The sequence below is a fragment of the Panthera uncia genome, assembly GCF_023721935.1.
Source record: "Panthera uncia isolate 11264 chromosome A1 unlocalized genomic scaffold, Puncia_PCG_1.0 HiC_scaffold_17, whole genome shotgun sequence".
Taxonomy (NCBI): Eukaryota; Metazoa; Chordata; class Mammalia; order Carnivora; family Felidae; genus Panthera; species Panthera uncia.
Window position 1 is genome coordinate 2,462,428 of NW_026057577.1, and position 12,689 is coordinate 2,475,116.

Below are 12,689 nucleotides of genomic sequence, written 5' to 3' on the forward strand. Positions count from 1 at the left end.
GGAATTTCTCAGAATTCTGATGCAACTAGTTCTTTAACTTAGCCATTTACTAGTTTAAGACCTCAACACCTTTCTCTTTAGGTCTCAGCTACTTAATATGGTTCCTATATGTGGAAAAAATGATATGAATCTTAGAATTCTATGGCAAATATTTAAGATCATGATTGATATGATTGGTTTGAATTAAACTTTCTACTAAAATACAATATAAAGATGATGATGACGATTATGATGATCTGCTAATAATATTTGACTTATCTTTAACATATACTCTCTACTTTCCAAACAAAATTCTTAAGTCATTGAAGGCTAACTTTGCTGTTATATTTCTCTGTATCTGTCTAATAAAAAATTGTGAGGCAAATGCTAAAATTCAAATGTTTAAGTGCCAAACAATTACTAATGAATGGCAAATTTAGTTAACAGTATTTTGATAATAATCTGCCAACATTTTAATCTTCCACTTTAATTCTACCTTGAATTTTATTTTATTTATTTATTTTTTTAAATTTTTTTTTATTTATTTTTGGGACAGAGAGAGACAGAGCATGAACGGGGGAGGGGCAGAGAGAGAGGGAGACACAGAATCGGAAACGGGCTCCAGGCTCCGAGCCATCAGCCCAGAGCCTGACGCGGGGCTCGAACTCACGGACCGCGAGATCGTGACCTGGCTGAAGTCGGACGCTTAACTGACTGCGCCACCCAGGCGCCCCTCTACCTTGAATTTTAAAGTATTTTTCTCTTCCAGAGAGATCTCTTTGACTAAAATCTTTCACTTACTTTCCAATAATATTATTAACATAGTTTTCCTTCTGCAATTTTTCAATATTTTTCTTTCCAGACATTTTTCTTACATTTGGAGGACTATCATGAAATATAATAGTTTTAGAAATGGTATGATCTCATAAACTATTACCAAATGACTCTATGAACTTTATTGATGAATCCTTGCATTAAAAAAGATTTATATACATTCATGTTTGGTATATTTATATTTGATCATAAGCAAACAATTCCTCTCTCCATCTCTCCTTTCCAAATGGGGGTATTAATGTATTCTTATCTCCATCTTGGTGACATTTTATAGACCATGAATGCCCTAGGCCTCTTCCATGCATGGTTTGAGTAGAGAAGAGGCTCATGCCTTGGGTTTCAGCTCATGCTTCCCCATCATCAGGGATTAAACAGGAGCTGGCAACTTACTGTAACACCTGAGTGTTGATGTTACTGTAAGGCCAGGATCCATGACAGGAGTCAATGCAGAGAAAATACACTCAGAGCAGTAGAGACCCTTCCACATAGACATCAGGAGAAACAGAGTCACTTTTCTGAGATCTCACCTCCTTGGGAGTTCCAACACCCATTCACTTATGCTTAATGGGTAGAAGGACAACACCACATAGTCAGGGTGTGAACAGAGAATAACCAGTTCCTATGAGAAAGCAAACATCCTGGTTTCCACTGTTTCTCTCTAATGCTGTTATCTTACTTTGCATCTTACTATGATTTATGTCAATCATTAAGCCAACTTAAGTGTGCCTTCATCCCTTGTTTCCTAAACTTTGCAAGGTTTTGTGCGTCTTCCTAAAGGTTTCTTCTGTTCTTTATGGAATTCTGGTTCACTAACAGCAAACTTCTTTAAATCCTATTTAAAGATTTTTCCTATTCTCCTGAAACATATAGGAATGTGAGAGTGTGCATGTATGCATGAATGCACACATACACACAGACTTCTCCATCTCAGTGGAAAGCAACACCATCCTTTCAGTCGCTCAAGCCAAGAATCTGGTTGACTTCTCTCTTGATTTCTTTGGCCCTCATCCAAACCATCAGCAAACCCTTGGTTCTACCTTCAGAACATATACAAAGCTTAGCCAGTCCTAACCACTCTGTTGCTATAACTAGTCTGAACTTCCATCCTCTTCCACTGAGTTGCTACATTTGGTTCCTAACATTAGCTGTACTCCAGCCCTTTGCGCATCCATTATGGATGCTGCAGCTGGGTTATCCTTCAGCTCCCAAGACAGTACTTTGCAATGACTTTCCATTCAACTTAGATAATCTTTACAGCAAAACTTCAAACCCTGGAGTATCTAAACACCAGCTCCTTACCTGATTCTGATTTTGTGTCCCTCCACATGCTTCTGTTTTTATCTTCCTCCCTCTATCCTGGCACCTGGGCTGGGTTTACATCAGACAAGGCACTTCCCACCATGGGTCTTTCTCCCAGATGAGCCCTCTACCTGTGGTTCCATTTTCCCACATATCTCCTTTACTTATCCCATTTTTTTCATTAATCCTGCTCAAATCCAACTTCTCAGTTCAACTAAACTGTCTGAATCACCTTGGAGTCCACCCAGAACCCACTCTCCCAGTCCCCTTTACCAGGCCCAATGGAGCCTTTTTTTCCAATATTGTAGTTAACAATTTCTAAATGTATTCTATTATATTGTTATCTTATTTATTGTGTTTATTTTTGTTTGTTTGTTTTGCCTTTTATTGGTAGAATGTAAGCACTCTGAAGGGAGGGATATCGGTCTATTGATAACAGTATTCCCAACATATCTCAAGCACCTCAGATACTGGTTTGTACATGGTTATCACTCAATTCATATTTGTTGAATAATAAATGATTGACTTTCAGGGGAAGCATTAAATCATAGATCTAGAAGTGTTTTCTGAAATGTAACATATTATACTATTATAATTAGTATTTTATTATTATTACTATTATTTATAAGTACACAATCACTGTCCAATAAAGTTTAATGTCAAGTGCTAAATGAGTAGAATCCATTTTTAGGTATACAGAAAATTTGAAAAGAAGGATCAATTTGTGAAGGTAATAAATTCTAGGAACATGATGACTTGCCATTCCCAGGTATGGTCTTATTGAGCCTCCGGTAGCTTTGATTCCCTATGACAATATGCCAACACTTTTGAATTATGCATTACTTCATATGCACTCCGTATGCCACCTTTCATACCCACTAAGGGTGTGGGGAGAATTCTGTAAAATTATATGGACTAAAACCTTTTTTTAAATTGAATCTTTCATGCTTTATGAGACCCTCTTGATCTGAGGTTCACAGAAGAGCCAACTCCAACAGCTAAAGGGTGTCTTGGGTCTCCTCTCCTCCCCATCACTCCTTACCATCATGCATGTCTCTGTTATTATACATTGGACTTTTTGTCTGGCCCAGATCACTTTAAGGAATGACTAAAATCATAAAGAATGATTCAAAAGTCAACTACAAACCTTAGATTATAGTTTTTCTGAAGCTATAGCTCTCAGAGTTAGGTTTACAGTTTAACAAGACTGGATAATCTATTCAAATACCTAATTTGATAATTTCCTACTCCACCCCCTCAATCAGGTGACTGGTTTGTCAAGTGAGTTAACCAAATAAGCTAATGATTCTAACATGTTAAGAAGGTCCTGAATGAAGAAAAAAGGGAGGAGAGAGATATATGGGGCTGGTTGGACATAGGAAGTGAAATAGCTGCATTAGGAGTTAGAAAGAACTTAGCAAATTGAGAGTTGTAATTTCAACTCTTAGTGTCCCAAAGGGCACAGAAATTGGGAACGCTGGGATTTATTAAACCTGTCTGCTCTTCAAGCATGGACCCCTCCATGCACATTTTCTGTGCGCTACTGGGTCCCTCTGTGGAATTGTTCAACAGGGAAGAAGGAACAATGGAGGTGGTCTGAATATGTATGGGCACATTCTAGAAACCTACAAGTTATATTGATTCATTTATATGAAATATCTTCTTTGTTCCCTGACTCTGTAACCATATGTACTCAAAAGTACCCAAATAATCCTTTTGATAAATTCTCTAACTAGTTGATTCAAACTCGTCTGATTTTTCTCTGATATTTCTTGGCTGATTGCATGGATTCAATTTCTATTTATATATTTACTTTAGTATTATTAAAAAAAGTCCAACCTCATGATGTCATATTTGCCTCAATAAGGGCATTAAAAACATGGTCATGTATCCACAATCTAATAAAGTTAGAATTTCATAATAACTGCTCAAATTACCTCTAGTTTTTTTTTTCTGAAACTATAAGGTATAAATTAATATATGCTGACATCTTCCTTTCAGATCTAAAAATAAATAAGTAAATAAATGAATTAAACAAAATAGTTCACCCTATTAGCTCCTTAAATTAATAATAAAATGTATACTAGTTAATGCATTTATGACATTTTTCACTAAGACAAAGAGTTCTTTGTCATCATACATAAAATTTTTTAGTAAAAAAAAAAAACGTCAAAATTCTTTTGCTAAGGAGGAAAAAAAGGAAAAAAAAAAAGCATGATCTTATTCCATGTAGTATGGAACTAATTAGTCCTCAATTGTTTTTCAGGCACATAAAAATTCTTGGTAACAGGGGAGCAAATGGCCCATCAGGATTTATGTTTATAAAACAACAATGGATTGAGGCTTTAGTTTTACTTACATGAAGTAATAAATCTTTTTTTATACAAGGGACAAATTATCATGGTACTCATTTTTTGTCTAGACCTTATGGGAGATTGAACACAATGTGATAGATATCTACAGCACACCTCAGTGTATGTACTAATGACCCCTGTGGGCTCAGAAGTTTTCCCAGAGCTTAAGGCTGTTGATGAATCAAGACCACCATTATAATACCTCCCCAGTCTTTCCTCAGGAGAGCTACATCATACTATCATTGCCCTCAGCATAAATATTGTGGTCAATTGCATTTAAAGAGGAATGAGCCAAGCCAAGGAGAGGTGCTTTCATTTCCTCCACATCTGGAATTACACCTGGCTAGAACACCCATGTGAACTCAGTAGTCATGGAGAGGGCATTGTAAAATCCATGGAGGTCCTCCACCTAGATCTGTACATTCTGACTTCTGACTTTTAGTGGAACCTGGTGCACACAAATAAAGATGGTGAGTAGATTTCTGGATTTAGGGACTCGACTCATAAATCTACAGTTATCTTTGGTTTGTTAAAAAAAAGCTGTATGAGATGAATCAAAGGAACACAAAAATATAAAATGAGGAGTATCCTCCTTGCTCTTGGAAAATTTATGGATTATGACAGACAGACCAAGAGAAAAGCTACACATAAGCACATACATCACAACTCATGTTATTTAGCTATAATAGAGCAATAATCTACCAATACAAAATCATTTTAAAAGATAAACAAGTAAAAGTGCTAAAGAGACAAAATATGAAGAAACACAATATACAAATTCCCATTTTTTTAATGTTAGAATTGGTGTCAAGGAAGATAGATTTCTCAGGCAGACATGAGAAAATGATATCTGAGATGGGAGTTTCATTTTGGTGGAGAAAAAAAAAAAGACATTGAAAAGGGTGTTCTCAGCTTCCAGGAGGGAGATGGGGAAACGTCATCCCTTGCTTGGGAAGATATAAGTCTGAACCGTTCCTGCATCAAAACATCAATCCTAGTCCCTATCATCTGCCATTGCAGCTACTTTTTGTGAGCTTAAAACTCTTTAATCTTTATGGATGCCTGGATGGCTCAGTCAGTTAAGATTCCGACCTTGGCTCAGGTCATGGTTTCACCTTTCTTGAGTTCCAGCCCCACATTGGGCTCTGTGCTGACAGCTCAGAGCCTGGAGACTGCTTCCTCAGATTCTGTGTCTTCCTCTCCCTGCCCCTCCCCCATTAATGCTTTGTCTCTGTTTCTCAAAAATTAATAAATGTTAAAATTTTTTAAAACTCTTTAATCTTTAAAAATACTTTGTAAATAAACTAAAATCTTTGATTATATGACCATCTACTTTCCAGGAACTGAAAAAAGTACAATTTCTTTGACTTATGGTTTCAGTGTGGGCATTTTTGCCATAGAATGGTGCATTTGGATGCAATGGTATTTCCAGTGTTTGACCAGCACCTACAGGGAGAAATGTATTTTATCCTTTGGTACACACACACTGCCAAATACACAAGTTAAGCGGTTGTTTTACAAGGTAATAGTTCCCTTTGTGCAGGTGAGCTGCTCTTTTATTTCCAATTCCACACAAAATTATGTCTGAAAGACCAAATCGTTAGTGTGTGGGGAGAGGTCAGTTCTCTCCAGTTCAGAGTTTGATACAGCCTTTAAGTTTCTCTGGTTTTGTTCAATGAAGAGGAAATGCTTCTCCAGGGTAAGGCAAACCTGAAAGGCCATGTTAACCAATTCATTGTTTATTCTTTTGAGCTGTGTCCATGTATAAATGATAAAATGATAGATATTGCCCAATCCTTCTCCTCACCAGGAGAATAATGACAAATTCACGTAACATACGGTAAAATTTGCTATGTGCAGGAACAGGTGCACAATTAGGTTAAATATGAAGATATTCACAGTGGTTATAGAAGGCAGTTATGAAGAGAAAACTGCATTGGGAGGTGGGGAAGGTGGGGAGGTTGTTCATGCAGAACCAATATGCTGAGAATGATCTCTACACAGAGAAAAGAAAACTGATTCTATTCCTTTCAAAGTTTGAAATTAAAGGGAGAAAATATTTGTCCCATCCCCAGAACCATTCAGAAAATGACCATATTCCATATTCCCCATGAGAGACCTGTTTCTTCCATGGAGAGAAGTGTGTGCTAGCAGCTGGCCTCATGGACCCTCCCTGTCAGAGCCCCAGGGGCAGGACAAGTGACTTCTGTCTCATTCTAAAGACAAGGAAAGAGTGGTGCCTGGGCGGCTCAGTCTGTTAAGTGTCGGACTTCAGCTCAGGTGATGATCTCATGGTTTGTGAGTTCAAGACCTACATTGGACTCTGTGGTATCTGCACAAAGTCCGCTTCCGATATTCTGCCCCACCCCCTGCCCCTTCCTCACTCCCTCTGTCTCTCTTTCTCAAAATAAATAAACTTAAAAAATATTAAAAACCAAAAAGAGGCAGCATCCTGGTTAGGAGCTGGAATGGTGTAACATAATAACATTTATTCTGAGTTTCCATTGTTGCAAGTCTTTTTGTGAAGTCATTCTTGCCTCCCCATAGAAGATGTGAACACAGGTGCAGTGGGGGGCTCAGTAGGTTAGCGACAAACTCCTGATTTTGACTCAAGTCATGATCTAGTGGTTGGTGAGATCCAGCACCTTGCTGGGCTTCAGGAGACAGTAAGCAGCCTCCTTGGGATTCTCACTCTCTGCCTGCCCTCTCTCTCTGCCTCTCTCTCTCTCTGCCCCTCCCCTGAGCTCCCTGTCTCTGTCTCTCTCTCAAAATAAATACATAAACTTAAAAACAAAGTTGTGAAAACAATTCAGGAGATTAGAACTCAAGTTATTTTGAAAGACAAACCCATGCCCTTTCATAAGCATATGGCTCATTTTCTGCTCCTCTTTCTACTGTTCTCTTATTTCACAGAAAACATAATTTTAGGACCATGAAGTTGTGCAGTTTTTTGTTATAAAACACTGACACCATTACAATGATTGAAAATTTGTTCCTGCCTTTCTTCCTACATCATGCCTTTTTTAGTTTGTTAATAAAATCAGATTTTCTTAACTCAGATGGGACAATGATCTCTCTAAAGGAGGAATGACAAAGTTAAAAAGACATATTAACAAATTCAGAAAAATAACCATAGGGGAATTTCCTAAATATTATATTATACTAAATACATGCATGGGCATGTGTTCTATCTAATTTCATAATTCATGATTATTGATGATTATTTAATAAAGAAGGAATCATGTACAAATGAAAGCCTTGTTTAAAATGCATCATACTCTTGAGAAGTAGGTCTTTTCAACAATTCAGTGCATACTTCCAGATATTGTTTCTATTTTAATGTACATTTTATACATAGAAAAATATATAATACATAGAGTTTGTGACCAAAAAATGTCATCAAGGTACATATAATCTGATTATACATTATATTTCACTTTTCACTAGTTTGAAATTAATCTAGGTTTTGGAAAAAAATTGCAGGTGAAGTTATGTACCTATACTTATTTTCATTTAGTAGTTGTTTCTAGTTCATAAAATTGTCATTTTTAATCTTTTCAATAACTTTAAACATATTTTTCTATTATCCATTTCAATCAATGTTATAATAAAGTTTCTTGATTTTTATTTACATAATGTGGGTTAATAAATGCAAAATAGATTGCTAGATTCACAATTAATAAGTCAGAAAAATAACATGTAATTTTAAATTTTATAATAGGTGTTTCTTTTGTTAAAATTACATATACAACCTCAAGATATATGTGTACTTTTAATTAATGATCTTTATAAAGGTTGTTCCAAAGTTAATATTCCAATTTATTCCTATCAAAAGTTAATGAGTTTATTTCCCCATACTTTCCCAGCTGTGTATGTATCACATCTTTAAATACTTACCAATCTAAAAAGTAAATAACTTTATATGTTATACTCTTAGTCATTAGTGAGAATGATTTTAATATTTTTAAATCATGTTTTGTAAATCATTTGTTTTCCTGTGAACTTCTTCAAGTCGCTGCCTATTTTTCATTACATGTCTTTTCTCCAATTTCTTGAAAAAAATTTACTAAACAAGGTAGCCTTTCAGCTGTCATATTGAATTGCTCTAGTATTATCATTATTCCTTAGGCTTTGTATTAGTATTGTCTGTTGTAGGATTCCTTATAGATTTTTTTTAAAAATATGTAATCAACTTTATTTGTATTTTGCTTCATACCTTTTGATAGTTGCAACTTGTTTAGTGAGATCTAAGATAATCAGGAAAAAAAGAGAACAACTATGATTCTTTCCTATATAGTAGTTTTATCTTTTTAAATAAGTCTAAATAAGTTTTTATGGTAAGTTTTTATGAAAAAAAATGAATGAAGGATCTATGGTCTACCCACTCCAAATTCCTCATCATTGATCATGTTTTAATTATTGCATTTCCATAGTATGTCTGGATGTATATTAAGGATAGTTTCCTCTCACTAGACTTTTTTTTTTTTTTTTTTTGTCTTCATAATTTCCTTGACTTTTGTCATGGGCTTATTTTCCCATTCCCTATTTGTATAACACATAACCTTTATGTGACATACATATAAACTTTCATATTTGCTATATTTTTTTCATATTAAAAAAATCCCAAAACTTACCTGTAAAATAAATAAGATAGTTTGATTATTACAATTTTAGATGAGAAAACTATAAAACGGTAAAGGAACATTCCAAGGTTTCATAATTGTCTCTTGTTGGCTAAAGGATTGTAACATGGGAGATTGGAGTTATAGCCCAAGATATTTTAAATCTATTCTTCTATATTGATCTGCAAGAGTTGTGGTTTATGTTCTCAAAAATGCTTTGCTTTGAATGTGATTCATTCTTGGAATTGCAATTTGGTAGATGTTTCTACACACATATGTGATTATCACATCAAAGTTTTATTATTTGTTGCATAATATTGTGATTTTTCCCCTCAAACACTGTATAATACTTTGGAAGAAAAAATACTCTATTTCTTGAATACCATACCCAAATGAGAGAGAGCAAGAGAAAGAGAAGGAGAGGGGTAGAGAGGGAATAATTTTATGTGGATGTTGCTTTACTAATATTCTATTGTATCATACATTATTTATCTACTCAGGTGCTATAAAATTTCCTCATTAATAATACTGAAATGAGATTTACCTTTTGAATTTTTTTTTCAATGTCTATTTACTTTTGAGAGAGAGAGACAGAATATGAGCGGGAGAGAGGCAGAGAGAGAGAGGGAGATACACAGAATGGGAAGCAGGATCCAGGATCTTAGCTGTCAGCACAGAGCCCAATGTGGGGCTCGGGCCCACAAACCGTGAGATCATGACCTGAGCTGAAGTTGGACACTTCTCCAACTGAGCCACCCAGGTGCCCCGAGATTTGCTTTTTGGATAAAGAGTGGATAATGTATTCTGCATATAGTGGAGATATTGTAAATACTCTTAATTGGTTATTGTGGGGCTCCATCTGGGACCTTTGAGATTTGAGCAGGAACTTAGGAACATTTTCCTGTCACTGGAATTAGAATCAGTTCCAGCAGTAAAGGAAGAAGGTTCTCAGTTCCATTCCCTGGGTTCCAAACCAGCTCTGCTCCTTTCTAGAAAATGATAATTTGCTTAACACATATCTGTGTCAGTTTCCTCTTCTGTAAGTCAGGAATAAAAAGAGTGCCAACTGCAAATCATTGTAGTTGGAGGTTAAATGAGTAAATAAATGTAAAGAAGCACAGAAGAATGTTTGGCTCATTGTAAGTGTTCCCTTATAATGGATATAAGTATTATTAGTATCACTATTCCTCTCAGGTGCAGTAGAGATGGATGGGACCAATGACAGCACCCAGGGAAATTTCATCCTTTTGGGGTTTTCTGACCATCCCCATCTCGAGAGGATCCTCTTTGTGGTCATCTTGATTGCATACCTCCTGACCCTTGTGGGCAACACCACCATCATCCTGGTGTCCCGGCTGGACCCCCACCTCCACACGCCTATGTACTTCTTCCTCACCCACCTATCTTTCCTGGACCTCAGTTTCACCACCAGCTCCATTCCTCAGCTGCTCTATAACCTGAATGGCCGTGACAAGACCATCAGTTACACAGGCTGTGCCATCCAGCTCTTCCTGTTTCTGGGTCTGGGTGGTGTGGAGTGCTTGCTCCTGGCTGTCATGGCATATGACCGGTTTGTTGCGGTCTGCAAGCCCCTGCACTACCTGGTGATCATGAATCCACGTCTCTGCATGGGCTTAGTGTTGGTGGCCTGGGGCTGTGGTGTGGCTAACTCCTTGGTCATGTCCCCAGTCACCCTGCAGTTACCCCGCTGTGGGCTGTGGGCGCCACAGTGTGGACCACTTCCTGTGTGAGATGCCTGCCCTGATTCGGATGGCCTGTGTCAATACAGCTGCCATTGAAGGCACTGTCTTTGTCCTGGCAGTGGGCATTGTGCTGTCACCTCTAGTGTTTATCCTGGTGTCCTACGGCTACATTGTAAGGGCTGTGTTACAGATTCAGCCAGTGTCAGGGAGACAAAGGGCGTTTAACACCTGTGGCTCCCATCTCACAGTGGTCTCCCTTTTCTATGGAAACATCATTTACATGTACATGCAACCTGGAAACAGCTCTTCCCAGGACCAGAGCAAATTCCTCACACTCTTCTACAACATTGTCACACCACTCCTGAACCCCCTGATTTACACCCTCTGAAACAAAGAGGTGAAGGGGGCACTGAGGAGAATGCTGCTGGATAACAGAGGGGTAGGAAAGGATTAAGTGAGAATGAAAGACCAACATCTCCATCTGGCTGTCATTCCATCAGGGGCCAATGACGGCATCTGGAACTGTTGGAACAGACCAGACAATAATCTTAATCTATTCTTCCCAACTTATATAACTTTTCTTAGACTTCTATAACTGTTTCAGTTCCAATACTATGTTTTAATGAGTGAACTGCACAACACATAGCATTCCAAAACCACCAAATGATCTATCAAACAGGTCTGAAGAACAATGTGTGATCAATAGTTATAAAGATGAGTTTTCACAACTTATACCAGAGTGCCAAATAGAAAACTACTTTTCATAATCAGATTTTTTTTTTTCTTTTTTGTTGTTTGTTTTTAATTGGTTAACTTTCTGGGTTTTTGTGTTTTTTTTTTTTTGTTTTGTTTTGTTTTTTTTTTTTTGTCAGAATGATCACAGATTGATCTTTTACATGACAGCCATCCAATATGGGAATTTAACACATTGAGTATTTTTTTTTTCAAATTCTCATCTGAAGCCTTTCATCAAATCATATTTTTTTCTACCCTTTGTCCCCCAAGTCGGGTTTAAATTTTAGATAAACCAAGAAGTTAACTTGTACAAATGACATGTGGGTCATTCACATCTTAATGTACTATATTTCTCAAGTATGTTTTTATTTCATTGGTGAGAAAACCCTGATATTTATTAAGTTCCTACTATGAGTCAAGTGCTCTTAATTCATCTAATCATCTCCACATTTGTCAGAGATCAGCATGATTATCATTATCTTTATTTTTACCTATCTGGTACTTGAGACTTCAGGTTAAATCATTTGCTCAAGTAGAAATGAACCAGAGATTTACTCCAAGTTTTGTCTGACCCCCAATTCCTGCTGCTTCTACTGCTACAAGAACATTTAGAGAGCAAAAATCCTTAAGAATTTAAGTTGTCAAAAACCCTGTAGGTCTAAGGAGCATGACTTATGTAATACAGAGTGTAGGGGACAAATAGTTTCCTGGACGTTTTTCATGTCCCTGTCTTGGTCTGAAAATTAAACTGACAAAGATATATTAATTAGAGAAAAGCAGACAGATTTCTTTGATGTAAGTTTTACATGACATGGGAGCTTTCATAAGGAGGTGAAAACCCCAAAGTATGATTGTCATGCTAGATTTGATAAAGAGTAGACAGTGATGGAGAAATGCGATAGGACAAGTGGAGATATGAACAAAATTTAATAAACAGGGGGAACCTTAATAATGCCTGTGTCCTCAGATTCATTTCAGGGTCCCTCCCTCTTGGAAATAAAGATTTCCCTTTCCTCCAGGAACAGGGAGGGCTCCCACATGAGGATCTTCTGACCTGCTTCAGGGAGAAGATCAGAAAGTCCTTCCTCCAAAGCCATTTCACAAATTCCTTTATCTCAAAACATTCAGTACACCAAAGTGCCATATTTTGAGGTAGTGTGTAC

At 36.8% G+C, this 12,689-nt stretch overlaps 1 protein-coding gene across 1 annotated transcript; it reads left to right on the plus strand.

Moving 5' to 3' along the window:
* Nucleotides 1-10,293: 10,293 nt before the first annotated feature.
* LOC125935129 (olfactory receptor 2W3-like) lies at nt 10,294-11,275 on the plus strand. Its single transcript, XM_049648828.1, is given in 2 exon segments — nt 10,294-10,797; nt 10,799-11,275. Coding segments are annotated over 2 exon segments (951 nt in total). The 3' UTR covers nt 11,246-11,275.
* The last annotated feature ends 1,414 nt before the right edge of the window (nt 11,276-12,689 follow it).